General features: G+C 49.3%; 1 protein-coding gene across 1 annotated transcript in view; it reads right to left on the bottom strand.

The window, feature by feature from the left end:
• Positions 1-7,379: 7,379 nt before the first annotated feature.
• Positions 7,380-27,697, bottom strand: part of LOC104545726 (rab effector Noc2-like) — a 31,107-nt gene continuing 10,789 nt past the window's right edge. Inside the window, exons 5-8 of the mRNA XM_010190931.1 lie at positions 21,543-21,717; positions 14,891-15,004; positions 14,236-14,418; positions 7,380-7,414 (exon numbers count right to left, since the gene is read on the bottom strand). Coding sequence (XP_010189233.1) covers positions 7,380-7,414; positions 14,236-14,418; positions 14,891-15,004; positions 21,543-21,717 — 507 coding nt within the window. The remainder of the gene's footprint in view (positions 7,415-14,235; positions 14,419-14,890; positions 15,005-21,542; positions 21,718-27,697) is intronic.

The following is a 27,697-nucleotide window of genomic DNA, read 5'->3' as shown; positions in this document are numbered from 1 at the left end:
GGGTGTGAGGCAGCTGTGATTTCCAGCTGGGAAAGAGCAAGCACGGCCCAGCTCAGCTCCAACCTTCGCCCTGATATTCCCAGGGAAGCCAAAGTAAGGCAGCACCAGGAGAGCAGAGCCAGCGCTGGGAGCAGGCAGCTGTGCTCTCACAACAGAGGAGCAGGACCAGCCTGGAGCACAACTCTGGCTGCCCACGTAGGGTGGTTTGCAGACCCTGACCACGGTGGGGCTGAGCTCTCTTGGGCATCCCTGCCCTGCTGCAGGGTGGCTGTGCTTCCGTAGAATCACACATGATGAACACATCTTCCTCTGCATTTCCCACATGCTGGTGTTTCACGCACCTCCCAAATACATCAGCGTGGGACAGAGCCCATGCTGCAGAAATGAAATGGGGTGCATCTGATTTCGTCCTTTCCTTTCCAAACCTTTCACCCTCCTTTCCCTATCTTCAAGGAGCAGATGCATCCGTTCATAACCACGCAAAAGAAAGCACGTATTTGCCTTTCCGACTGCAGTGCAGCTGGTAAAGCACAGGAGGGAAAATTAGGTTTTGTGTGAATACACAAATTATCTGCACTGATCTTATTACACTTGAATGGCAAAGCGATAGAAAAAGAAAACATGAAAGAGAAAGGCATTGTTTGGGCTGCGCCGATGTAGCATCCTTATTGTTTATCCTCTCTAACCACTCCATCATCCTAATCCCACGTCTCCCACAGTGACAGGTCAGTAACAGTGATCTGCTAAATAGCATGATATAGAGCCTGCCAGGATGAATACAGGCAGGATGCAAACCTGGTGAGGCAATGCCCAGGGGACAGCAGCACCTCCAGACATCTCGCCTGCAATTCCCAGGGAGGTCCAGGCCGAGCATCCAATAACTCACCAACATTGCCAGCGTTAAAAAGATTCATGTTACAGTGGTACCAATTAGCGTCACAGCCCTGGAATACACAGGGTTGATATATAAACAAGGGTTCAGTAACTCCCTAACCCAAATCCCTGTAGAGATGTTCTTATTCATCACACAGATAAAACCCCAAAGCCCACAGCAGAGCAGTGCGAGAGGGGACACCCAGGGCTGAAGGCTCCTCCATACTCCGAGGATCATCCCTTACACAGGACCATCGCGTGTGGCTCTGTGCTGGCTCAGCACCTCGTGCCGAAGGTTCTGGCTCACCAAGACAGCACAGAGAAGCGTGAGCAGCTCAGTGCAACCCAACATGGGGCAGCCATCACGTTCAACCCCTTGGAGAGGGGCTGGGTTTGGATCCTGGCCACATGGCTGAGTCCTCTGCAGGGAAGGGAGCTTGTCCTCCCTGCCAGCCTTCCTTCAACGCAGCAGGGAGGAGAACTCTTCTTGTCAAATTTCCATGTGGTGCGTGACCTCTGTGCTCCAGGAGGACAAGAAGCAAAAAAGACTATTAAATACCTGAACTCCACCACATGCAACTTTCTTGAAAGAGCTTTGCAACCCCTTAGGCCTTAGATGCAAAGAGGGCTCAGGCAGGATGGCGTGGGCAGCTCCTCCTCAGCGCAGCGGCATCCGATTAGCCCCAGTGACAGCAGCTAATTCCTTATGCTACAGACAACACAGCAACTCCGGCAAGTACAGAAAAACAATCACAAGGTGGAAATTCAAACAGAACACAAGTCACCTGCTATCAAAACAGGGAAAATTTGGCAAGTTTCCTACTTAGCACTTACTACATCAAGGCTGCTCAATGATGCTAATTAAACAGGTACCTCCCAGACATAGCCAGAAAGATTTATATCCCTAATTTGCCTTTTTCAGTTTATTTTTCTGTCCTCCAAGGCACCGTTTTAATGGCCATGGTGTGATTGCTTGGAGGAGTTTAATTTTGCATGAGTGTCATTTGAAGATGAAGGTCTGTCCCGTCAGCGGCTTGATGATTGCTCAGCCAGGGCCCAGATCCTGCCCCTGCTCTCCCGCAGTGGGGCTCAGCTGTTCACCGAGATTTTCTTGGTCTCTTGAGCTTGGCTTTCACCATCAGAAAAATGAATAACACTGGGTTCAGCCACTTTCGGTGATCCAGCTGCTGTCCCTGTCCAGGGCTGGGTATGTATCAGTCTGGGGACACTTTTGGGGGTAAATGAGTCTCAGAAATATCTAGCACAGAGCCAACGCCAGCAGCTGGCTGGTGTAGTCGCTGTCGCTACAAAGTAGAGCAGCATTGCAAAGCAAGGGCCAGTCTTGGAGATATGAGCTCTCCTCCCAGCTCCCAAATCTAGCCCCAAATCCTGAGCCCAGAAGGCAGCTGCTCCAGGGCAGCTTCCACCCATGAGGGGTTGATCCAATGGGATGGGATAGGACATGGCAGACAGGGTGGAACTACAGATAATAAAAAGCATCCACAGTCCTGTGATAATTACTCACAGCTACCTCTGAAAGCAGCAGTCAGTGTCGCTCAGGAGGGGGAAGGTGTCCCTGCCACCACCCCTTGCCCAGATGGCCCTGATAAGGCCCTGATTAGCAGCAGGTTTCCAGCCCCAGATAATAACTGCTTATGGTGATTAAGCTGGTAGGAGCGTTGATGAGAAAGGGAGGCAGTGACGCCTGGTTGCTGCATTTGGTGAACTACAGGGTAAGAGGGAAGCACCTGGGAGGAAACCAGATAGCTGGGGGCTGGGAGAGGGCTCAGAGAGTGACAGCTGCTGTTAAATTGCTACAGCCCACAACAAAAACACTTTAAAACCACAATCCATCCTTCCTGGCAAAATATGAATACACAGAGCCTCTCATTACAGAGAGAAAAAACAAGAGCAACAATCCCTGTAAGATTTTACAAACAGCTTCCAGTGTCAGATAAATCAGCGGAAAGAGAAAGAAACACAGCGGATGCCTTCAAACAAACCCACAGAACCTCTGCGAAGTGTGGAGCTGAGTGCGTGCCGCCCTCTGCCTCGAGAGGGTTTGAATTCGCCCCTCAGCAGCGCAGCTCCCAGGCACTGATCAGAGCGGCACCCCTGGGTGCCACTTGGGCATCTCCAGGGACTGCTCAGCACCGTGGGGCTGGGCTGGCTCCTCTTGTGTTTTGCTATGAAGATAACAAGAGGAAATATTTCTGCAGGGAGAGAGGTGTACGAGGATGTGCGTGGCTGCCTGTGTGCGCTGCCAGGCAGCACACACCGTGTTCCCATCTCTGCACCACCATGGAGCTACACAGCAAGATCCTCATCTCATGTCTCTCAAGCATCGCAGGCATTTCCAGCGCTACCTGAATATACTGCTAATAAGAGGCAATGGTCAGGAAGGAATCTGAATAATCAGCTCAAGATGAAAGTTTTCCAGGAGATGTTTACCTGTCACCTGCCATCTTGTGCCTGCTGAAAGTCTTATTTGACTGCACCATCGCGCCTTCAAAAAAACGTCCCTGAACTCTCCTTCAATCACACCCAGCTGCAGAAACAAAGCATTATGAGCAGTCTCCATCATGGAGAGAAACAAAGTGATGGGATCAGCAGCAAGAAGAAATGGGAGAGGTGGGCCACAAGATATCACTGCCACCAGCTCTCTTCCCTGGAAGGAAAAGCCTTCTGGGAAGGGTGGGGAGGAGAAGTAAAGAGCAACTGCTGCTAAGTTTTATTTTACAAATAAACTTCAGCCATTTGCAGAGATTATCCACCGTTTTGTGTTGCTGTCCGAGCACTCCAGCTGACAGTCCAGGTCTGATTCAGTAATGGCTGGTAGCCCATCTGCATCAGCATCAGCATCATGCATGGTTCCCACAGAGAAGACATCCCCTTTGCCCTCAGACTATAGCTGTAAAAAGCAAATAAGGGAACTTGGCAGTTCATGGCCAGTGCTTTTGACTGAGAGAGATCCCATAGTCAACTTCCCATACATTGGTGGTTGTCATGGCAAGCAGAGCAGGGGAAGGAACAACATAAGAGGTGGTTGGTTAGTCCTTGACGTGCTCCATCCTTGGCCTAATGGCAGCTCCCCAGCAAAACAATCCCAACAGCAATTACCAAGGTGCTTTTAAAACAGGAAAAGCAAAAACAGATTAAAAAGCCATTTGAAACCTTGAAGCTGAATGCTGAGTGGAAGGGGATGCAGAGCAGCCAGGGCTGCACATGCTCAGTGAACAACACGGACGCTTCTCTGCAGGCAAAGTTAAATGGACCCTGACCGTCAGAGCAGAGTGAGTGGGTTGGGAGGAGACACAGGGACAGCGCTTGACAGAATGACATGCAACACTGCTTTATGCTTAGTGGTAACTGTGTGAAAAACTTTCCCCTGGGGACTGAGGAGTAGACCCGTGCCCCCTGCCATGGCCAGCACAAGGTACCAAAGAGGGGCAAGACAAAAGACAGCATTCAAATGCAAAATTTAATATGCTCCAGCCATGTGAATCACCATCCCACTGGCTGGATTAGTGTCTTTCCTTGCTAAAGCCAGCCCAAGGATTTGGAGAGTATCTGCAGCCTGGGAACGGAAAAAAACTTGTTACTGCTTCAAGAGTGGCAAGTAGTTGTTACTGAGCCAAAGCTTTATTGTTTCCAGTAGTAAAACACTACATAAAAGTTGTAAGGGATGGAGACAAGAACAACAAAATAATAAAAGAAACACAAACAATGAGAGCAGACTGAGCATTATCCACTGAGCCCTTCTCGCCCACCTTAAGCCAAAGAAAAAGGCAGTCAGCTGGTACAGGTTTCAGATAATATTCCAACCAAAGCTACAAAATGCAACCAAGAGAGACACAACAAAGAGAAGAGTGGTCTTCAATGGAAAAATCTCTGCACAGAGCTGTGGATGCTCCTCTATCACATTCATATGTGGGAGATCTCATTCTTCTGGGCCAGATCTTCCCTTGACCCAAGAGGAGTCTTTCCATAGATGACCGAATGGTTCTGGTTTGAACAAAGGGGAAATTACTCCATGGAGATAAAATATAGAGGTAAGAAAGAAATGTTTCCAGTCTCACTGGTACAAAAGCAGTCTCACATTTATCTCTGGGAGTATTCTATAAAGCCTAGTTTCAATTAAATAACAAACTCATGCCTCAAAGTGGCACAGTAAGCCAGCAGGGATTACCAGGCTCCTGTGTTGAGCTGGCAACCCCCAGTGTGGTAAATGGCCCTAAGCAGCAAAGGTGGGGGTGAAAACGTGACTGACCTGACTGCACTGCCCAGGAATGAAACACAATGGCCACCAGAGGAGTCAGAAATGACACACTCAATAATAAAACTCTTTCTAACTCAGTGCAGAGTTTTTGATGAGAACGTAACAGGTTTAAAGAAAATTAAGTCAATTTTAAAGTGTCTTTTACCTACTCCTCCTTCTACAGAATTAACTTTGGCTGGCTGACCAGGCTGTCTGAGGCACCGCAGTAATAAGACTGTGAGCGAGACAGCCTCAGTAGGACTGTCAAAAACTTCAAGATAGAACAGGACTTTTTTGGTAGCAAAACACTTCTGAAATTGAAGATGCCACAGTTCTCAGAAGAAAGAGCAGGACTTCAGCTCTGAAATCATAGCGGCGTTTCAGCAAAAGCTGACTGTTGGATTTACTTTTTCAGAAACAGCTGTTAGTTTTGGCATTACCCCTTCCAGAGATGCAGTTGGTTGAGCCTCAATGGCCAGGTTTAAACAACACAGGCCACCACATAAAGCATCCCTCAGTGGAGAACCACCTCATTCCCTGCCCTTTTCAGCACTGGTGTTGTGAAGCCCACGTTCAGTGCTTTGAGATGGCACAAAGAGAAAGAGCCCGTGGCATATAAAGGTTTTATTTTCATTTTAAAAAGGGCAGAAACAGATCACAGAGGAAAAGCTGGATGGACTTTTCCAGCAATCTGCCACACCGCATTAGCTGGAACAGCAGTAAGGGCACAGTCCTTGGTTGGACCACGTTCATTTAGAAAGAAAGTCAAGGATTGATTTCCGATCTCCTGTGAGAGTGTTCCTGCACCCAATCTCATTTATCTTCATACTGCAGCCATTTGTAAGAGCATATACTACATGCACAGAAAGTGCCCAGCAGCAAAGGAGAACAGAACAAGAGAGTAATAACCAAGGGAAAAGGCTGACATTAAAGGCACAAATTGCTTTTAAATCCATGACTTCAGGGGGAACTTTTTGGAATCCTTTGTTTCTTAAGCAAAAGACGGGTCAGATCCAAAGCATTTAATAAAAATCCACAGGCTCCTACTTGCCTAGTGCAGGTTTTGTTCAGGCCTTCAAAAGATCTAATTGCTCTAGAGATGCCAGGTAATTTGATTTTTCTCGTCTATCAGGCCTTGGAGGGAAATTGTCCATCCTGGAGAATAAGCAGCTTTCTGCGGCCTAACTCACGATGACACCATTGCAGTCAGCCAGATGCTCGAGACTTGCAGGAAAATGGTAAAACAAAGGCCCCTGCTCATGCAAGAGCTGACAAGGTGCACATGTGGGAGGAGAATCTGCAGATCTTAACAACATAAATTAATTAGAAAGCTTTTACCCGATTTGGGTACACAAAGGCAGCCAGCTGGGCTGTGGGGTGGTGGGTGTCCTCTCACCAGGAGCTGCAGCACACACACACTGCCCATGACCCCACTGCCAAAACATCCCCCTCAGCGCAGGACACACAGGCCACTGCACAGCCAGGACTGAAAAATTAATAGTAAACCTCTCTGAGTGTTTCTTTACTGACTGAAGTGTTTCCCCAAGCAGACAGCTCTGCCACAGAGAGAGACCTCAGTGGAAGTGAGCAGGAGCACAACCTCACCAGTTGACTCAGAATGCCCCCACCAAACTCAGATCAACTCAAACCAGAACCACGATGACAAGAAATACAAGGGGTGACACCCTGGGCCCATGAGAGTCAAGTGCAAGTCAGTGTACCCTTAGGGTTCACAGATGGAAATTAATCCCTGGACTGAGAAGCAGAAGAGCTGCGGTCTCCTTGCAGCCCATTTCAGGGACATTGGAGTGAATTTCCCTTTCTCCTGAAGACTACAAAGCCAGGATGGTGAGGCCAGGAGCTGAACCCAGGGCTAGGCTTGGCAAGCCAGGAACAGCAGAGGCAGCACACATTTCTTCAGTTCCAGTGAGCACTTTGTATGCCCCTTTCAACAAACATGGGCCCGGACCCCATGGCAGCACCACACAGCAAGGCACCTCTCTGTGAGCAGCACCCCAAAGCGTGTGTCAGTCAGAAGAAGGGGAAACCAGACCAAACCATAAACCGAATCAGTGAGACAGGGAGGACAGGCAGGTGCTTAGCCAGGTGCCATCGTGTTGCTAACGCCTGTGCAAGAGCTGTTATAATAAAGTCACCACCGGCAGCAGTTGTTGTCTGGAGTGAGGTCTACAGGAGGGGCAAGGGGTGAGCGCTGGATCCAGGCAAAGCAGCTCCATCTTCACCTCTGTCAGCATCGCGTTCTGGTGTGGATGCGCCGTTTGCCTTCAAAACACATAAAGACCAAAGTTTTGTTTGGAAAGGAGTGAAGGGGAGCGACGTCACAAAGTTATTTTATGTTGCTTTTGCACACTCAGTACCACTTTAAAAGCTTCCTAAAAAAATAATGAAGAGAATGTCTGTGCATCATTACTCCACACTCTGTCAGCAGTCAGGGCTCATTAAACTCTAGCAAAGAAAGAGAAGACAGGAAAGAAATGGGGAGAGGAGACAGGAGGAGTTGTACTGCTAGAACTGGTCCTTTGGTACATGCTTTCCTCAAAGGGTCAAGTCAGAAAGAAAGCCAGGCCTCAGCTCTCAGAGGTTTCCAGACCAGGTGGCAGCATCCACGTCCCACAGAGCAGGACCTTCATCCCCTCCGTGTGCCCGGGCTGTGGACAGGAGCCCCGACAGGACGCAGCCCTTGCCTGCGGCTGGGGACGGGCGCAGGACAGCAACTCTCTGCTGCAGGAGGCCCTTTGGCTCTCGGCGACTCAACGAACCTGAGCTGATCACCCCTGGTGAAACTCGGGGTGTGCTGGACACGCTGCTTCCAGCGCACAGGGCAAAACACAGAGCTGGCAACAGCTCTGCAGCAATGGTGGGTCAGCACCAACTTCTCCTCCCCTTCTCTGAACTGAAGGGGGCACAAATTATGTTGACTCCTGGAGAACGGACAGGGGAGGTTACCAGTAACTGCCGTTCACGGCACAGAGAGTCCGGCAAACACCTCCCATCAGCTACTGCCTGACATCCCAGCTGCAGGTAACCTCCCAAGCCACAAAAACCTCTCAATTTATTTACAAAGGCTCCAAAATACAGACTTTTAACTTCTGTATTACTGACTTTCCAGGCTCTTTCCTTTATGCTTTGTTTTGAAAGATTACATCAACTGTTGCCCTCGGTGCTTTGTGCAAAATGCTGAAGAGAAAGTTGGAAGCACGAGGAGTAAACATATTGCAAAGGGCAGAGAATAAGTCTAAGGACTTGGGGGCAGGAGGCCAGACAGGCTCTTTGATCAAAGACCAAAGCACAGACCTCTGCAATGTGAAGGAAGGCACAAAAATAGGAGTTTCATCTTCAGCAGCAGGCGTGTTTCTAGATATATTGAGTAAAAGAGGCAAGAGAATGAGTCTTTGTCATTCCTCTATTTTTAAGGAAAAACTCTTCAAGCTCCATAAAGAATTACAAAAATAGTGAAAGTAATTTATTTTTTAGGTACTCGAGCCATTACTCACTTAACTTCAAGGCAGACTCAAAAGAGCTGAAACTGTTTTGGTTCTACCACTTGAGGATGAAAATATTTTAATTTCTTAAATCATAGAAGGGGGCATATGCTTCATATTTACAAATGCATTGTATCTAGAATGCAAACCTTAAATCACTTCCTAATGCTGTCGCTACCCGAAGAGATGTTTTATTTATAAATACAGCAGGACCACTCGGTGCTCCGCAGCACAAAGACGAGGAGGCAGAGACAGCTCAGAGCTTCTCAGCCATGAAGGCACAATTCAATTTCTTCATTTTGTGGGAGAGAGACAACTCATCCTCCTTGGCAGCAGGAAAACTCAATCCCGTGGCAGTGGCAGCAAGTTTTGAGCAAGGGAAGGCAAACAGCGGTGCCCAAAGATTAATGAGAGCAGGGGGCAGAGGCTTGGAGGAAAAAGGCTGGGTATGAGAGCGAGGGTCTCCTCCACTTCTGACTCCCCTGAGAAATGGTTAAAGCTGCTGCTTGTAGGACCGTTGTGAAATTCAGTTGCAGACTCAGCAATCCCACAGATAAGCAGAAGGCCAGAGCACATTCTTTGAAAATAAATTATATAAAGAAACCCCTTTGTCTGTTCTACTAACCCTATCGAGGAATGTCCAGGGATGAAATATAGGTATCCTGTGTTTGTGTAGCCAAAGATGTTTAGAGAAATAGTGCTGATAATGCCCAATTAGCAGAATAAGTGTAAAAATACATCTGCTTCTGGGAGCATATAAACAATCACTTTGCAACAAGAAATCAGAGTCCTCTCAAGGAATGATCTTAGGGACTCCCCACGCGTAATAAAGAATACCTGCCTTCCAAAACTCAAAGAGGAGTCTTAGAGAGTGAACTTATTTTATCCAGCTTGTTGTGGAATCACCCTTTTCCTCCTCTGCTGTGCCCGCGGAGCAGGCAGAGGCTGGAGGCCGAGGGAGGAAGAGCAGGGTTGGGAGCACAGCTCCCTTGCACGGTTGCCCACCTCTTTCCCCCGACACAACGGCAGCCCTGGAAGACTGCGCTGTGTGGCTGATGAATGAGGGAGTGAGCGGTTTGAAAACATTTCAGCAACTTTCCCACCAAGCGCAGGAAAACAAAAGTCAGCTCCCCAAAGACTACCACGAAGAAAGTCATTAAAGAAATTACTACGCCATTCAGAGCCTAATTACTGTTAGGACTTTTTTTTACATGGAATGGAGCTGTTAGATCCACTGAAGCAAAATGTTACCTCCTTATAGTCCCTGAGGGAGCAAAACAGACATCTGAGAAACAGAAGGGAAGGAAAAGAAGAAGTTAATGCTTTAACTTCAAAGATGCCCTGAGAATTCCCTGCCAGGAAAATAATGCAGAATGGCTCTGCCTGTCTCACGTATTAACAGCTTGCATATTTATGAGCAAAAGTTGATGCCTGTCCCAGCCGGGGAGGCACTGAGCCACAGAGAGAGCAACACCACCTCATTTCTAAATCCAGTCAATTCCTGAAAGACAGGACATAAATCTCCCCAAATTAAGAGAGCTGGAGGCAGCATTTACTGCCCATCTCCCTCAGCTCCAGACCCTTTTCTCAGCTCTGCTCAGCCTCTCCCAGCGTGACAGCTCCAAAGCAGGCAGCCAAATGCAGGTCTCCAGAAGCTGCAGCTTCAGCACCCAGGCAGAAGGGCTCAGGTTGGACCTCTGGAGGTCCTTGCAGCCCATCTCACCCTGTCACTGCAAGCCACAGCATTTCTTACGCCCCGCCAGGCACTGCCATCATTGTCTCAGCACCACCGCAGCTTAATGTGGCTCTGTTTAACTGCCAGCTGCCGTACTGCTCTTCAAGTAATAATAATTTAGACAACACATTGGCAAACAAACAGAGATAGGGAGACTGTGATTTGCACTCAGACATACGCTGCTCATTCATTAGCTTATCCGGTGGCTGGTGCTCAAACCTCCTCTTTTAAGTGCAAATTAGTCTGCTCCAGCTCCACAGCCCATGCCAAGCTCACTCACCGTTCCCTATCTGCAAGCTGTTCAGGTGACCACAGAATAGTATGCAAGATTGACCCCTCGAGAACTGAGAGAACCCTAACCCTAACTGAGAAACCCTCTGAGAACCCTAACCCTAAACCAAACCCAAACCCTAACTCTCAGAAGACACTGAGGGGCCCATTAACTGGGACCAACCGAAGCAGAACTTCAGCTGACCTGAGGAGAAATGCCTTTTGCTCGTAATTTACCCTCTGCAGCAGCCAAGTCCAAGCTTGAAAGATGTTATCTCTGCTAAGGGCTCTTCATAGGCTACTGAAAACCACTGTAAGATATTGATTATTTCCTTGTTTAATTCTGTTTAATATTCCCTTTCTTTAATAAAAACTTCATCATTAACAACAGTGAGGATTTTGCTCTTTTTTAACTGAGGCACCTCGTAGCACACCAGCTGTACAGCCAGAACCAGGTGAGTCACCTCCCTAGCTGGAGGCGAGTCAGGGGAAAAAGAAAGATTGTGCTGCTTTTCCCTGTCAGGAGATTTCATTCTTTTTAGGATAAAACATTGTCCAGGAAAACCAGTGCATGACCTTCCTTTTAACAGCTATCACATCAGAGCGGGCACCTCCAGGAACTGGAGCTTCAGAAGAAGAAACACCAGACCCTTGGAAAATGGTGCTTTTGAAAGGGTTTGAAAGCAGGTGGTAAAAAAAAAATAAAAGTAACAAAATAAACCTGGCAGCCTCTCAACTCACCACTCCCTTCTGCAACTCTGGCTCAAGGGCTGAGGTTGCCTAAATCCCAATGCAGCTCTGACAATGAGTCATTTTATGACAATCCCCAGGCTTCATTATCTGCCTCACCAAACCCAAGCCGGAGCAACGCACTGGAAACCTACAAACTCCTCTTAATAGCTCCTTGTTTTCCCTTGGCTGCACAACCACACTGTCATCTTGGTCTTCAGGCTTAAAGAGCTAAGGACGAGGAGAGCAGTACCACTCCTTAATTCCCTGCTCAGGCCATGGCCCGGGATTTAAGGATGTTAAAAGTGTTCTACAAAGTCACACTTGAGAGCAGAATTAGAGCAGAGGTGAGAAAAAGAAGTGAAAAGAAAGTCACCGGTAGAACAACACCTGAGGTGCTAATATGGAACTAAAATTGCTCCAAACGCAGTGTTATAAAGTTCCAGAGCCTTTCAGAAAAACCAGAGCAAAATCTCCCTTTCAAGTTCCCATTCTGCAGCTGAAGATCAGCAATTTAAATGAGAAAGGACCTTTGCCCCTTGTTCTGTCTTTGGGCCAGAGCAGAGCACAGGGACTGTCCCACAGGCACGGAGACGCAGTGACAAGTTTTGCCAGTCGTGACACGCAGCACCCATCACCTCCACCACTCTCCAAAGAGATGAGCGGCAGGAAGAGCCTCTGCTTTTTGGCAAACAGTGGCACCCCGAGGGATCCATCGTGAAAAGCCCCTCACAGACAGACAAAGCTTTAATCTAAAGAAAGATGGGGAGAGGCACTGCCACCTGCCCTGAGGCTCCCTCCATTTCCACACCCCAGACCTCCAGCACAAGGCTGTTTTGCACTGCTTTATCTCCTTTATTGATTTCTTTTCCAGGCTGCTGGCAAAGTACAGGGGCATTCAGCACTGCACCCTCCTGGATGTCTGATCTGCTCCAACCACCTGCTACGGAGCTGCACAGAACAGGAGGTGACACAAGTCGTACCGCTGATCACCGAATTCATACGCGATGGATCATGATTGCCAATAGTTCACCACACAGATCGCATCGCGGCAGCAACTCTCCAGCTGGGCACGTTAAGGGCTGCCACAGTAAACGAGTGCCAACCATGCTCACCCCTGCTGCTCACTTGCCGCACAGAAGCGAGGCCACATCCCAAACGCATCAGAGGGAAACCAGTCACTCTCCCTCTCTCCTCCCCACCTCCAAGTGCTGAAGATGACCCACACTGTGGGGCAGAGCACACAGCCATGGCAAACACATCATGTGCCCCACCAACTGCAACCACTGCCAGCTTCATTCCCCCCGGCACACGGAGCAGAAACAGTTGCTGCTGCCTCCCTCCCCAGTTTTGGAGGCCGCAGGACCCCCCTACCGAGGCACTCACTGCTGCAAGCGCCACACTGAACAAAGCAGCCCCTTCTGCAGGGAAATAAATGACCCTAGACATTACAGAGATCTTTACAGATATTCTCTAGTCAGCCAACCTGGCTTAACCTTTTCCTTAGCAGGATCCTTGTTACATCTCAGAGACTATTTTAACTGGGCTCATGAGATTACTAGAGTTTTCATTTTTTAAAATCAGGTCTCTGCTGCCTGTCATTTTTAGCTTTCCACTGCCTAGCAAGGAGAGAACTCACTGGAAAGCATTGACCCCTTGTGCCAAGCTTTGCATATGAGTTTTTTAGGAGGAAAAAGGCATTTTCTGCTGGTGAGAGATAGTTTGCACTGTCACGGCCAGGCAGCAGTTAGTTCAAACAGCTGGCAGGAAAGCTCCCAAGTGCTAAGCGCTGTACAAACACGGGGGTCAGGTGTGCACCCATCCACACATCAGCAGAAAAGGCACCCAAGAGGTTGCACCCAGCATCCACCACCACCCGCTCCTGTCCCGCAGAACCACCTCTGCCCTGCTTCCACAACAGGAATTGGCCGTCTCTAATGCCCCAGCCAACAGAGGCTTAAAATAAACCTAGGCTGTGGCAGGACTATAATCCAGAGAGAAGACGGACAGAGCAGAAGTATCCCTCATCTGCTTTGCTTTGCAAAAACTAAAATTAAAGAAACTTGGGGAGGGAGAAAAGAGCAGGGAAACAATTCTATGCCGGCTATTTCTAGCGGGAAGCGTGGGGAGAGGGACTATGACTCTACGTTGCACTAAAGGATAAACCTGCTCTCTCTAATCCAATTTACGCCTCAGCATGCACAGCACAAAACAGGCTCAGGAACAAAAGGAGTGGCAGTTCACAGGGCGGCAGGAACGCTCTGGAGGGAGCGGCGCTAAACGATAACTTAAGGGGTTATTGAATAGATTAACAGGAACTGCAGAGAGAACACATTTGCATCTCTTTCAGCTACTCCAGATCAGATGTGATAGCAGCCTCTGCTCTCACAGTCACTTAATTGTTCCAAGGTTGTTGAGGGGGAAAAAGTGTCTTTTTTCTGCACTGCAGCGTTCTGGGAAGAGCCATACTTGGTTTTAAGAGCCATCTAACACGAGGAAAATTTTTATTTAGTCTCACAAAGCTGCTGGACTTCTGCTTTGCTTCAGTAAAAGCTCAATCTGTTCTGTTGCCTCCGCAGGGCAGATAGGAGCTCTGGGCCTTTGCAGGGGCACAGACCCAGGCTACGGCTGCTCTCGGAGGTGGGTGTAGGCAGCTCCCACCCCAGACATTACTCATGTTGCAGAAGAGATTCTGCACGCAGGGAAGGAGCGAGCTGTAATGCTGTGACAGCATCTGCCATGAGAAAAGCAGCAGGGAAAGGTGATCCCGGGATGCAGCTTTGCCAGGTGTGCCACTAAGAAAGCTGTGCTTCGAGGGAAGTCGGCCCCAAAAGCACGAATGTGCCCAAAGAGGAGGTTCAGCTTACCAGGGACACTGCTGCCAGCGTCACTGTCGCGCCCGTCGGCCGGGTGGTCGCTCTGGCAGCTCTCTGTGGCGCTGAGGGCAGCCCCCTGCTCGCTGCCCAGGCTGCTGTGGCTCCCCAAGAGGCCAGGAGAGTGGGTGCTCCCCAGCGCCCTGCCCAGGGCCTGGGTGGCTTCCCCGCTGGGTGCTGCAGGGACACAACAGAGAGATGCTGCTGTGGGAGGGAGAAGCGGGTGCAGGTGCTGGGCCACGTTTTAAGAGAGCAGCAGCCTCTCCGCTCCCAGTAAGGCACCCTCAGGAGCACGGTCAAAACCCACTTCCTGTGCTCCACTCCCAAAATGGCAGTGGTGATACCGGTGCTATAAAGTCAGAAGCGAGGAGCCAGCTGGAGATGTGCTGCCGGGCAGCTGGTTGCAGCTCCCAACTGCAAGGGCAGACCCTGAAAGGCTGCAGGGAGTGGAGCAACCCACCACCAGTTTAACCATTGCTACTGTTCCAGTGAGAAAGGACCAGATCCTCACCTGGCGTGGCTAAAGCCAACGGGCTGCAGTGGCATAGGGCAGGCAAGCGGCTGAGCCCAAACCCAGAGTACCAAGAGCCAAACGTTCAAGCACTTGACACTTCTCACCCTTCAGCCACAAGGAAGAGCAGCTCCTTACCCAGTCCTGTGCTGTGCTTTCTGCCTCGTGAGCCTTTTGACCCCACAGGTAAAGCCTTGTCATCCAGGCTGGAGGAACTGAACTCCGAGTCGCTCTCACTGTCACTAGAAACCACTGCAGAAAAGATCGGGGGGAAGAGAGGAGAGAGACAGTTATTCACAATGTTCATAACACTTACCAAACAGGGTGCCAGATGGATCCAAATAAAAACATGAACAAATGCTGACTCGCTGATCACGTTCTCCCTCTCCAACATGAGCCCTACCTGCAGTTCCCCCACAGCTGTTCACTCTTCCGCTCCAACACAGTGTGCTTTTACTTTTTACAGATCATTTGTAACTCCATCACACACACTGCAGTGATGCCAGCACCTGAAGCAGGTGCACACATCACCAGTGCTCCTCTCCCAGACCTGACTGGGACCCTGGGGACCACACAGCCGTTTGCCATCTCCCACAGGGGAGTGACACATGAAGGGCTGGTTCCTGCTCAGCTGCAGGTGGAGGGGTCCCAGCTCCCCCATCAGAGCATCCACGTTTGAGTAATGTAGGGAGAGGGGCTGGTTTCCTCCAAGCTGCATTTCAAGTGCTGCAGGACCTCTGTGGAGGCTCCAGGATCAATGAGAAAAACACCAGATAAATACTGAGCACATCAAATAAAAGGGATTACATGAAGAACCAGTTTTGTTAGCTCATTGGCCGTTCAGCAGACACTCATCCGTACCAGCATGCTGCCAAGAACTGTATTACCCCTATGCCCACAAGGGTTAAAAGGCAGGGGTCACTCTTCTTGAAGGAGACAATTCCTTCATTTCAAGGCTGCTTTTTAAAATTCTATATTTTCCACTCTGAATTCTGGCCCAAATCCCGCTGCTTTCCACTATCCCTAGTTTCCACAAGAGCTGAAGGAGCCTCATTTATTTTGCCAGACACAACTTCCCAAATTGGCAAGTTGTTTCCACTTTTCCATGTGATTACACAAGTACCTCTCTTGCTTATACCAGTGTAAAAGATACTCAACTGCCAACTGCTCTGGGTAAAATGAGAAAGGCATTTTTTCCATCCCCTGGGCTTTTGTAATGGCCCGATCTCAGAACAGAAATGATGTGGCTGAAGAGGAAGGTAATGGGAAAACAGCTTTTCTTTGAGGGATTGCACCTGCAGCAGTTCTTCATTTGGCCAAGGCAGATACCAGCTCTCCTGGCAGCTCAGGAGCCATTTCAAACAGCAGGTCACAATTCCTGGTGGAAAGTACAATATTGGCTCACGTGGGACATAGAGTAGGCAACGCTGCAACCTACAGCCTCTACTGTGGAAAAAGCAAGCCCCAATTACCTCTTTATATTCAACAGTAAGTACTTATAAGCTCAGATCAATGTGAGAAATGAATTCCCCGTTCTGCTGCTGAACAAGCCCCTCTGCCCCCTGCACTGCTCCTCATCGTGCTCAGTCTCACGGTGCTGCCAGGCGCAGGAGGGACGTGGGCGCAGCGGTACAAGGTGACAACCACAGCGTAGCAAAGAGAGCTGTCAGTTCATCTCTCTACATCGGTGCTAAAATTCACTACACGTGGTTCGCAGAGCTACAAACCCTTTAACACTGCAGGGCAGGAGGATGGATATCCCTCCTCTCACAGAGGCGAGCAAAAGCTGTCAAACATTTCTGCCAAGGACCTCTGCAGACGCTCCTGTATTCAGGCAGCGATCTGTACTACACAAAATGTTTTATTAAAAAACAAAAAACAAACCAGAAACCAAACCCTAAAATAACGCTTTTCTGGAGTTAACATCTCTGAGGATATTAAAGCTGGCTGGCAGTGTTATTGCAAAGTGTTACTGAAGCTCCCCACGCACACCGTGCCAGGCCCCTTCCTCACTGCCCGCACAGCCATTCCCCAGCATCGCCTCCTCCTGCGGCCACAGCCTTCCCCTCCCAGCACCACCAGAGCTGAGCTGGGCAGAGAGCGAAGCCCCGTTCTGGCTGTGTGTCCAGTCCAGCTTTGGGTTTGCTGTCTTAGAGACAGCTTCACTACTTCCCCAAAGCTTCCTAGGAGAGGCGAGGGACTATATAAATAAATACTGTTAATAACAACCCATACATACCAGGCTCTTTGCTACAAAATCCAAATCTCAGCAGCGAGAATCATTCTGACTGTCCCATTGCCCAATTCCCTCAGTAAATGCACCCTTGTCCCACTTGGTCATCATCTTTTTTTGGCCTCCTGGATTCATAAAATCCATGGCTTTAGAACAGCTCCTTCCTCCACGAATACTTTAAAAATGCTGGAAGTCAAGATTTATTTGGAGAAAGCCCCAATGAGTCAGTGGAGGTGACTTTAGCTGCTTCCTTTCTGCCATTTAGCAGTTCAGACAAGACCCAGCACAAGAGGAGGAAAATATTAATGACACAAAGGCATTTGCACCACAGGAGCAGCCCTGTCTGCTCTCATTTCCTCTGCTGCCAATAAGAGTGTATTTTACCCACTGCACCAATGTTTCCCTGTAAGGTGATTTTCCTCCCAAGGCTCCCAGATCTTTTGCTGGCACTTTCCAGAGCCCAGAAGTCGTAGATCTGGTGTTCCAGCAGTTGCTGATATATCAATAAGAGTGGTTGGACGGTTGTACTTTCAGAGAAAGTAACAGATTTAACCTTCTTCATCTCCAGCTGACTGAAAAACAGCTCGTAAAAAAATATGCAGAGATAAAACTGGCAAGAAAGGCAGTATTCACATGAGGCCAGGTCTGTCGCTAAGGGCCTGAACCCCCGTGGCTGCTGCTGGAGCTCACGATCCCTCCGAGGCATGGTTCAACCTCTGAGCCAGAGGTACTGGAGCCTGGTGGCACAGAGAGCCGCAGGGAATGGTGGAGAGCTGCCACGCTGCACTTAACCCCGGCAGCAGAGCATATGGGGAGGCTGCGCCGAGGCCAAGGGGAAAAAAGCACTTGGCTGGGGCTGAGCTCTAACATTAAATGCAAGCATTTGGCACGGGTGTGCCTGCGATGTGAAGAGCCAGACATGCTCCCTGCCCCTGCCCATCGCAGAGCGGAGCTCGGTCCCTGCACACACAAAGCTTGGCATTTCTTGCAGCTGCCAAAAATACAGAAAAAAACACACGAGCACACATGGGGACCCTGCAACAACCGCTCCAAGCAGCCACACACACCCAGCGCAGCCAAGACATGCTGGATGAGCGGGCTGAGCATGAGCCGTGCAGCACACAGCTCCTCAGCAGCACCCAAATTGTCAGCCCTTGAAAACGTGACCCCTGGGGAGAGGGGAGGCTGACAGCTCCCAGACACTGCAGGTGGGAGGGTCAGAGATGAAGAGTTTTATCACAACCAAAGTGCCTCACCGGGTTGCAGCTCCCATGCCAGATCACACCCAGCACTGCCTCCAGTTGCAGGGACATCTCCCAGCAGGGGGAGGGGACCAGACCCAACTGTTCTCCTGTTCAGAAGCGGCACACATGCAACTTCAGCACTGTCCAAACTTGTGGAGAAGTTGGATGACCTCTCGGTGGCCTGCAAAGCGCCTGACCTGCCCCAGCACGCTCCTCTCTGCTCCATCACTCGGGGATGTGGCCTCCAGCACACAGACATCGGACAAACCCAGTGCATCCCCCTGCCTCCAGCAGTACCGAGCCCAGCACATCGCATTGCTTGGCAACGGGACTAGAGCACACTGCAACGGGAGAAACCAGCAGAGACCAAGCAGAGCAGCAGGCAGCCCTCAAGCCAAGCAGTGCAATAGCTCAGAGATCACACTTCTTTTTCTGTGCAGTTGCTTTACATCTTTTTTCTGCAGAACTCAGAGTTCAGAGGAAGGAAAGCCCCGCTGCTTACTGCTCCCCACCCCCTGATGGCCCCATCCTGCCTGACCTGGTGCAGAAACCCACCCACATTCCACCACATGGAGCAGAGCTGCTCCCCAGCACAAGAAATATTACTGCTATTCTCCCCATGACAATACATTTGTGACTTAACTAATAGCAGGGTTCCCATGGCAACTGCTTGTTTATTACAGAAAAACTAAAGGCAATGGCAAATCCTAGTGTCAGTGAGCACGAGAGAAATAATGGGTGTGTAAAAATAAAACTTCTTCCTGTTGGGTTTGGCTTTTCTTCCAAGAGGCATGTTCCTACGGTCCCTTGGTCCCGCTGCCTTCCCACCCTCCTGCAGCAGACACTGCTGGAGCAGCCGGTACCCAGTGCCTGGAACTGATCCCCTCCTTTCCAGGGGGAAAAGAGACACTTGAGGTTTGTCCCATCCCTGCTGTAAGACAGCTCCTGGCGTGGAGGATGCTGAAGGGACAAGCATGGCTCCTCTCTCCCACACTCTCCAGGGCCTGTGCTGGGACATGGCTGTGCCTATGCTGGTCCCACCTGACTTGAATCCCTTAATAGCCGAGACAGCTCCCTCAGACAGGAGACACGGCTGGCCAAGATAACGGAAACCCCCCCGACAGCAGCCTGTCAGAGTCAGGCACGTTAAATGTCAGAGCTTGTTCTCCAGAACATCCTGCCAAACAAGCAACAGGGCTTTACTCGGTGCCGAAAGGACATGTTCAGATGAGGGTGTACGAGGTGTAAGCTGACAAATGCTATCGGGCGAGCAGAGGTAAGGCAGGCTGCCTCGTCAGCCGTGGCCTCGTCCAGCTCACTCCTGGCCCAGTCACAGCTTTACACCAGCAGTATCACAACTACATCATCTCCACGAGGGAAGGCAGCTGCACCACACAGTGTAGAGACTGCAGATTATGAACAGCACAAGCCCCAGCACTGGCAGGTGAAAAAAGTTAAACAGAGGGGTGAGACATACAAGCTCCCAGCTTCAGAAGTGAATTACAGCCTGCAGTGCCCATTGAAAGCTGGCCAGAGGACAGGTGGCCTAACAGAGAAGGGCAACAAGGAAAGAAAGCACCAGAAAATAAAACCATAAATTAATGTTATCCAACCCATAAAACAGCAGCTAACCACAAATCAGAGCAGAGGGACAAAGGCAGCTCACCACCCACATCAAAGCTTACCAAAGGCCACTTTGCTGTTCTCTACCTGTTCCTTTGCTGCTCCTGCCAGTATCTAGGGGGAAGCCTTCTCCCAAAACAAAACTCAACTAAAAAGCTGAACTAAAAAGCAAGCCAAGTCTGGGCTCAACATCTTTGATTCATAATGTTTTCTGTATCATGTGAGCAGAAACACACCTCATCAATCAGATCATTTGCTAAGACAACCCCTTCCAAGCATTTCCTAGAGGGAAGCACAACCATCTATTGCTGATCTAATTTGTCTTTAATTACAGAAGTTACAGGAGGGCTGGGATTGCTTTCCTAGCTGGGGCCTGAAGAGAAGGCTTGTAAAAACCAACTCCTCCAACAACTCTTTATTAAAAGGTTATTTCCCCCTGCACTGCTGATAAGATTTAACTTGATGTGGAAGAGTGCACGCTGCTGGTACGCTGAAGAGGCCTTTTTCACTTGAGGGGATCTAATAGCAAAAGACAGAAGGGGAGAGAGGCCAGACAGTTCTGCTAAACCACACCAGAAAGAAATGGAGAGAAATCAAAGCAGACTGGCAGCAGCTTTAATTCTGCAGCATCCATCCGCTGCTGTGTTAATGACCCTGAGTGCTCAGCTCCTCAATACCATGCTGCTTTTTCCCCCAAGCTGGTTCTAGGCACGGCACTGGAGTGGGTGTAGGACCAACGACAGCGTGGGCAGATGGAAGAGACAGGGGAAAAGAGCCCTACAAGGCAGCGCCATGAATGAAATCTGACACAGCAGCAATCTAAGATGCCACATGTGATACAACAGTCTACACCAATCAAGGTCTACCTGAAAGAGCAGGGACGTGGGTGCTGAAGCTAATAAATCTTCAGGCTTGTCAGTGCTCTGGCCCCAGCCCTGCACAGGGTTAACTTAATCAACAGCTTCTGTGAGACACATTTAAAGAACAACTCAGCCTCAAGCTCTCCATGCTGCAAAACTCAGTCCCTGCCCCAAGGCCTGGGGAAGGAGCTTCACCCTTTGCTGGTCTCACCTGCTCAGGGGGTTCAGGCTCAAAAGGACACAGCCAGCATCAGCTCGCTCCTACCCATTGGCTGCAGAAGACTATCCCTGCCTGCTTGCTCCAAGCCCTGGGAAGACCCCAGGAAGAAGCTGGGGGAGCATAATTTCTAACCCAGCTCAAAGCAACCTGAGATACCTGCCCAATGGTGGCCCTGTGGAGTAGCAGAAGCAAGGAGTAAACAGCTCAGGGAAGGAGGGAATAAGATCAGCCTTTTGTCGGCCTTGGCCGCACAATGATGGCCATCAGCAGCACCATCCTACACAGTTTGGCAGGACGAGCTTTTTGGGCTCAGCCCTCCTTCAGCGGTCCCTTGGGGGCTGCAAGGAAAGGAGGAAAGCAAGGGTGGACTGAAGAACAGTGAGTCCGGAGGGACTGGGGCTAATCTGGGCCACCAGTGTGGACATAAATAGCAGTGAAACCTGAAAAACATACCATAGCGTACAAACCCCACCACTGCCCATGTGGGGAGCACACCACATCTTGTGGGCTTCTAACAGAGAGTCTCTCCTGTTAGCTGAATCCTGCTAGCAACAGAAGAAGCCTGCTCCTTCTCCCCACCAGCTTCCTGGACAAGAAAGAGACAACCAACCTTTTCCCCTGGCCCAGGTGAAGGATCTGCTGGTCCCAACACCCTCTGCCTCCGGCACAGCTGGTTCGCTTTGCCAAGGCTGTGAGGGCAGCTCACTGGATTTGCTGCTGCTCTTCGAAGGCGTGATGTACTTGGGCAGCCCCTTGTAGAACCACGCACCAGACCTCTTCCAAACCTGTTGGAGACAAACACACAGCACCTTCAGCCTGGGTTTTTACAGAAGAGCAACAGCCAGTGTCGAACAAGCTCCCCACCAAGCTCAGCCCAGCCACCCCCTCTGACCCCACTCAGACACAGCCTGCAGGCACATCACCTTTCAGCTCACAGCGCCCAACAGTTCCCTTGCGCTCTGCAACTACCACAGCACCCCAAATCCTGCCCCGCAACCATCAGCCCAGCTTCACCTCAGCCCTTCTTCCACTGAAAGTCACAAATTTGAATGAGCAACAGGTACAGCTTGAAGGAGAAGCAGAGGGTGATTGTGCAAACTATGGAGCTTCTTACATTCTCTGGGTCAAGACGAGATGTTTCTCTGATGCCATGCTCAAGTCAAACACATGCTCCCAGGCTTACTACAAGGCTATCGAGATGGAGTTCTCTGGCCTGCACTAAGCAGCAGGCAGTTCAGATTCTGTATCTATTGCTTTCCCACTGGAAGTCCACAAAAAGAAAGGCTTCCTGGAGAGAGCAGACACACGCCATGGGTGGCAACAGTCTCCAGCACATGCTTTGTTAGAGTAAAACAAGTCTTGCAGTGGCTTGGAGGGACAGCAAGTCCCAAGAGGCCTCTCCTGTGCCAGGTCCCTCATCCTGGGTCGCTTTACTTCTGAGAGACACAGACCGGCCGCAGTTGGGGATGCAGGTGACAATGTCAGGAGAGCAGAAATGCCATCTCCTGCGGCACCAAATGGCACCACCTTGGCATTTATTTCTCAAAGCAATTCAGGCTAAGCCAGATTACTTAACAAGTATTCTTGAAAACCCCAGAACAAGAAGAACGAGAGTCAAATAACCTGAACCTGCAGCAGGAAACGGACTGCGAGCGCTAAACTGTAATATCCCCCGTAAGAACGCCCTCTACTCTCCAATTTAGTTTTGATGGGGCTTATGATGAAGGAGCTCTATTAAGTGTATTTAATATCAAGCCTTCTGTGAGCCAGAGGATGGCAGCTCAGACACGGAGAAATGGCCTCTAAAACCTAATTCTTTTGTGCCTTCCAGAAGTTTAATAATGAGCTAATGAGAGAAGCCAGGGCAAAAATAAGTTAATATAGTAAAAGTATTATTTTCCATTTCATGCCACGGGGTAGAAGTCTTGCACTTCTGTTCAGAGTGAAGGATATAATCAGTGTTTCTACTGCAAGTTCCCAAAGCACTTCGCATATTGTATCACCATGATGGCAATGGGCACAAATGCCAATATCTCTAATTACAGCAATAAGTTCGCAAGCAACATTTAGGGCTTAATCAAAGCAAAGGGCAGTGACAACACCTGGCACTCAAGAGCAGCTCTTCTCATGCAGGCACAAAAAGCAGGACACCACCACCATCATTTCACTGATGGGAGGAGATTGCTCAGCAGGTTGCCCAGCTCCATGTCCAGAGCTAACACCACAGCTAAAATCTCTGTGTTTGGGGTCTTGAAAGCAAAGTGAAGGTGATCTGAATTCAGAGGACAACCTGGGAATATGCTTTTTAAAAGAGCACTCAGCAGAAGAAAGCAGAGCAACATTGTGACCCAGCACACGTATCAGTTACTGTAACTCTCCTCCCCTTTTCTACTCTGCCCTGGTGAGACCGCATCTGGAATATTGTGTTCAATTCTGGGCCCTCAGTTCAAGAAGGACAGGAACTGCTTGAAAGAGTCCAGCGCAGAGCCACAAAGATGACTGAGGGAGTGGAGCATCTCCCTTATGAGAAGCGGCTGAGGGAGGTGGGTCTCTTCAGCTTGGAGGAGACTGAGGAGTGACCTCATTCATGGTTATAAATTTGTAAAGGGTGAGTGTCAGGAGGATGGAGCCAGGCTTTTTTCAGAGATAGCCAATGACAGGACAAGGGGAAATGGGAGCAAGCTGGAGCATAGGAGGCTCCATGTGAACATGAGGAAAAACTTTTTCACTGTGAGGGTGCCAGAGCATGGCCCAGGCTGCCCAGAGAGGTTGTGGAGTCTCCTTCTCTGGAGACATTCAAACCCCTGGACGCGTTCCTGTGTGACCTGGTCTGGGTGATCCTGCTCTGGCAGGGGTTGGACTGGACGATTGCTCAAGGTCCCTTCCAACTCCTAATATTCTGTGATTCTGTGAAGAGTGCAAGAGAGAAATTCAGGATCTAGAAACCAGGTGAGAGCACCCTGTGATTACACCAACATTTTCCTGCTGGGTAACAGCCCAGCAGGACCCCAACTCTGCCATCCGAGCAAAAAGCCAGGAAGAAATTTCCCAAAGAAGAGAAGACTGCAAGTCCTTTTTCTACAGAGGGTGTGTTGGCAGGCTGGACACTTCACCAGCTCGCAAACAGCCAAAACAGTGACCCGGTCAGTCGAGACACAAGCTGACACAGCTCCCTCTGTCCCCTCTGCTAGCGTGCAGGGACTGTGCAGCATTTGCTACAGCTTGGATAACAGCATTGGTCAGCTCTGCTCAGGGACTCTGGAGGAACGTGCTCTGCTATCCCTGCAAAGCCAAGAATCCGGCAATGCAATATATTTTTAAATCCAGAACAGATATCTCTACATGGAGCTCAGGAAAACACAGGCAATGCAGGAGCTGCAAGCTGGGCACGCTCTGGCCTCCCTCGTCTCAGGAAAGCAGGAGGCCTCCAGCTTCCCTGCACAAGCTGCTAGGGAAGAAGCAACTCTTTTTTACAGTCATTCTCTAAACAGGCCTTGCAACATCTGTAATTTAATTTGAAGCATTGAAGAGACCTATTATCTTCAGGCAAAGTACAATTTAGGCACACCATAAAACAAATCAGACACAGCAAGGAGTGCTGCAAGAAAAGGCTGGTCACCCCCAGGTTTCTCACTACCCCAAAACAAGTCTAGTTACAGAAACAGTTAATGATATCATACACCCAGCTCTGATGTAGTAATACTAGTACAAAATTGATTCTATGCATACATATTCACTTTAAATTGGTGCTACTAATAGAGTTCAGCCTCATTACAGCAGTACTAAAATTGTTTTGAGATCTGCTCTAAAAAAGCTGCAGCAAGATGCTCTCCCCTAGAGTAATTTAGTACCTCTGCTCCCACCAGGGCAGCAGTGTGCCCCATCCAAAACAACCGCAGTTCATGTTCTGCTCTGCGCGTGGGCACACAGGTTGGTTTTAGCATCCATGCATCAAAACAAATCGATGTTGCTGACTGCTATTGATGGCAGCTTCGTCGATCGCAAGAGGGGCCTGACAGCAAAGGTCTTGCTTGATTCTAAATTAATAAATCTGTAACAGCACTTTGAGAATAAAACTGTTTATTAGCAGTTCGCTTTGTCCAAGGAGGAGAGAGTTTTGCTCCCACAAGTCCTGTTGGCATGCAAGGTGAAATTTGGTCCCATGGCAGCCTGAGTTTAGGCAGAGCTGAGATTTCATCAGCAAGAGGGACAGCCAGTCCCGTCCAGTCTCTTGCAACAACCCAATTTTAAGTAACATTGACCATCCCTCGCTCTGAGTGCTTGACAGTAGAGGAGTAAAGCCCTGTGTCTGCATTATCGTCGATATCAGGAGGTGGTGGCCCTGCACGTGGCTTAGGACAGAGCAGCCCCACCACTTTTCACCAGCTGTAGCTGTCCCCAGCCCACCACAATCAAACACGACCAAAATCCATGCTAATTGTTGCCTTCCTCCAGGCTCCTGTCCCTCTGCCCAGCACCTAAACTACCCTAAAGCAAAGCGAGGGAGGACACAGAGGAGAAGAGCTACTTTAGCAACAGACTTCTTTTTTATTACTTCAAACCAATTTAACAGCTATGGCCATGACAAGGCCAGAGAGCTCAATGCCTTTTATAACCCTGATAATATTCCTATTAAAGTTGCATCAAGCCATCATTATAGCTACAAGATGAGACAGTCAGAAGCAGATGCGTATTTTTATCTGGCACATTCAAGTGCAGCCTGTAAATAGGACCTAACAGAGAATCACCAGGCTCTGGTGAAAAGCATGTTACTGTTCCAACCTCTCCCTTCTCTTTCTCCTTCTCTGAACATACAAGTGCTAAAACAAGGTCCTGAAGAGAGGAAACATTAAGACTTGCTGATGAAGGGACAGGGTCGCAGCTGAAGGAATCATAACAAACACTTGCAGACCTCCCTCAGAGATCCCTTCACCGAGTCACGAGTCTCCCAGAGATGCTTAGCAAAGGTCTCAGCTGCAAAGCCACGTTTTGCTCTACCACCTACTGCTCATTCTCATTTTGCAGCCCCTTTCCTTCACAGCAGCCCAGGCTGGGTGAGAGGAAAACACCTATCTTTGGCTTCCCATGCTGACACCAGCATTACTGGCTCCAATACCCCAGCAGCTGAACGGCGGGGAGGGAGCAGGTTCTCGTGGGCTACAATGCTTCATGAAGAGAAAGGCACCTGCAAATGCAGGCCCCCTAGGAGGACTTAGTTGCCATTGCCCTCACGCAGCACATGCCCACACAATCACTTTGTCCCAGCTCTCTGCCACGGCTCTGGCACATTGCAAACCGCTGGCAGGGAGAAAGAGCAAGCGCTCTTCAGCTTCGTTATTTGCATTCATCTGCTTTTCCATAACACAGAGATTTCCAATTACATTATTTACAGCAATCTGTTGTCAACTCCCACATTCAGCACTTGAGGATGAAGAAAATTAAAAGGCAGTGAAATTGCTATTCGGAGCTTTGTTTCCGGAATAGCAAAATCTACCGCACCTCTGACCCCAACGTTCCTCAAGCTGCAATGGCTGCCAGCCTTCAATGATTTATCATTCCCCTCTCAATCAGGCCTCTTTTTTCCCCCATGGCTCTATTCTAGAGGACACTATTTTGAGTCTAACCACTTGCTACCACCTCCAAAAATAATGTGTCAGGCTATTGATGAGTTCTTTGAATTGCAAACAGGTGCACATCACTTCGACTCAACCCAGAGTCACCCAAAATAAATGCTCCCTTCCATCAGCATGGTATTTTGCCAGGAAATCATCATGCCAGGCAGGAATAACCCCAGGCTGTGTTGGTTTATAATGTTCAAAATGGTACAAGTGTCTATCCGAAAAGGGAAGCCCTGGGGGCAAAAGGGGAGGAGACAACTCCATTCTTCCAGTGCAGTAATCTACTTCCTCTGCATGGTTTATTGTGATAAACCAAGAAATGCAGCCAACCATGAAAATGCCATTTAGCGAAGAAGAAGAAATTAAAGGGAAAGTGAAGCAGAGGGGGCAAATTAAAACTTTAACAGGTCCCTGATAGCTGACACTCATATTTGATGGGGTTTAAAAAAAGCCATCTCCCCTCACCCTATTTAAACTGTTTTCATTATCGCTACAATTTTGGATGTATCAATTCAAATGTAAATGTGCAAGAATGCTTCCAAGAGGATTTTAATTATGATGATAGCATCGCTAATTATGGATATATTAAAAAAAAGTGGTAATTCAGGAAGGTGCTTCGCAGAACCTGGTGGTATCAGTGAAAACAAGGCTGCGCAGAGAGTTAAATGGCCGGGCAGGGATTTGACAAAGCACAGCAGGTCCTGTTTCCCCTTCAGGCCAGGAGGTGACAGGAAGACTTCAGCCACACGCGACTAATTCAACACAGGCACTGCTGTCCGAGCTGTTTCCAAGCTCACGTGCTGCGAGGTCTGGCAGCAGGGAATCGTTCCAGCTGTACTGCAGCTCCTCCCAGGCAGTTTTGCTCTTCTAACAGCTGCTGCAATAAGCCTGTTTTGCTGGAGGACTTTCTCCCATTCAGCCCTGTGCTCATTCCTGTGGGTGCATCACTGCTTCACTGCCAGGTTAGCAAGCAGGCTCACTGCAAACTCGCGGCCAACGTTCACTACAGCCAGAGATCAGCAACCCTGATTGCACCACAAAAGGCTTCAACCGCAGGCAGAAACAAGCCTGCCCCAAGCAGGACCAGCCCTTCATGTGCAGCCTTCAGAAAGGCAACGCAAGATGCAAAGCCAAGAAAGGTAACGTG

The sequence above is a fragment of the Mesitornis unicolor genome, unplaced genomic scaffold (genome assembly GCF_000695765.1).
Source record: "Mesitornis unicolor isolate BGI_N332 unplaced genomic scaffold, ASM69576v1 scaffold17068, whole genome shotgun sequence".
Classification (NCBI taxonomy): Eukaryota; Metazoa; Chordata; class Aves; order Mesitornithiformes; family Mesitornithidae; genus Mesitornis; species Mesitornis unicolor.
Note: the sequence above shows the minus strand (reverse complement) of the source record. Positions and strands in the feature narration are given on the sequence as shown.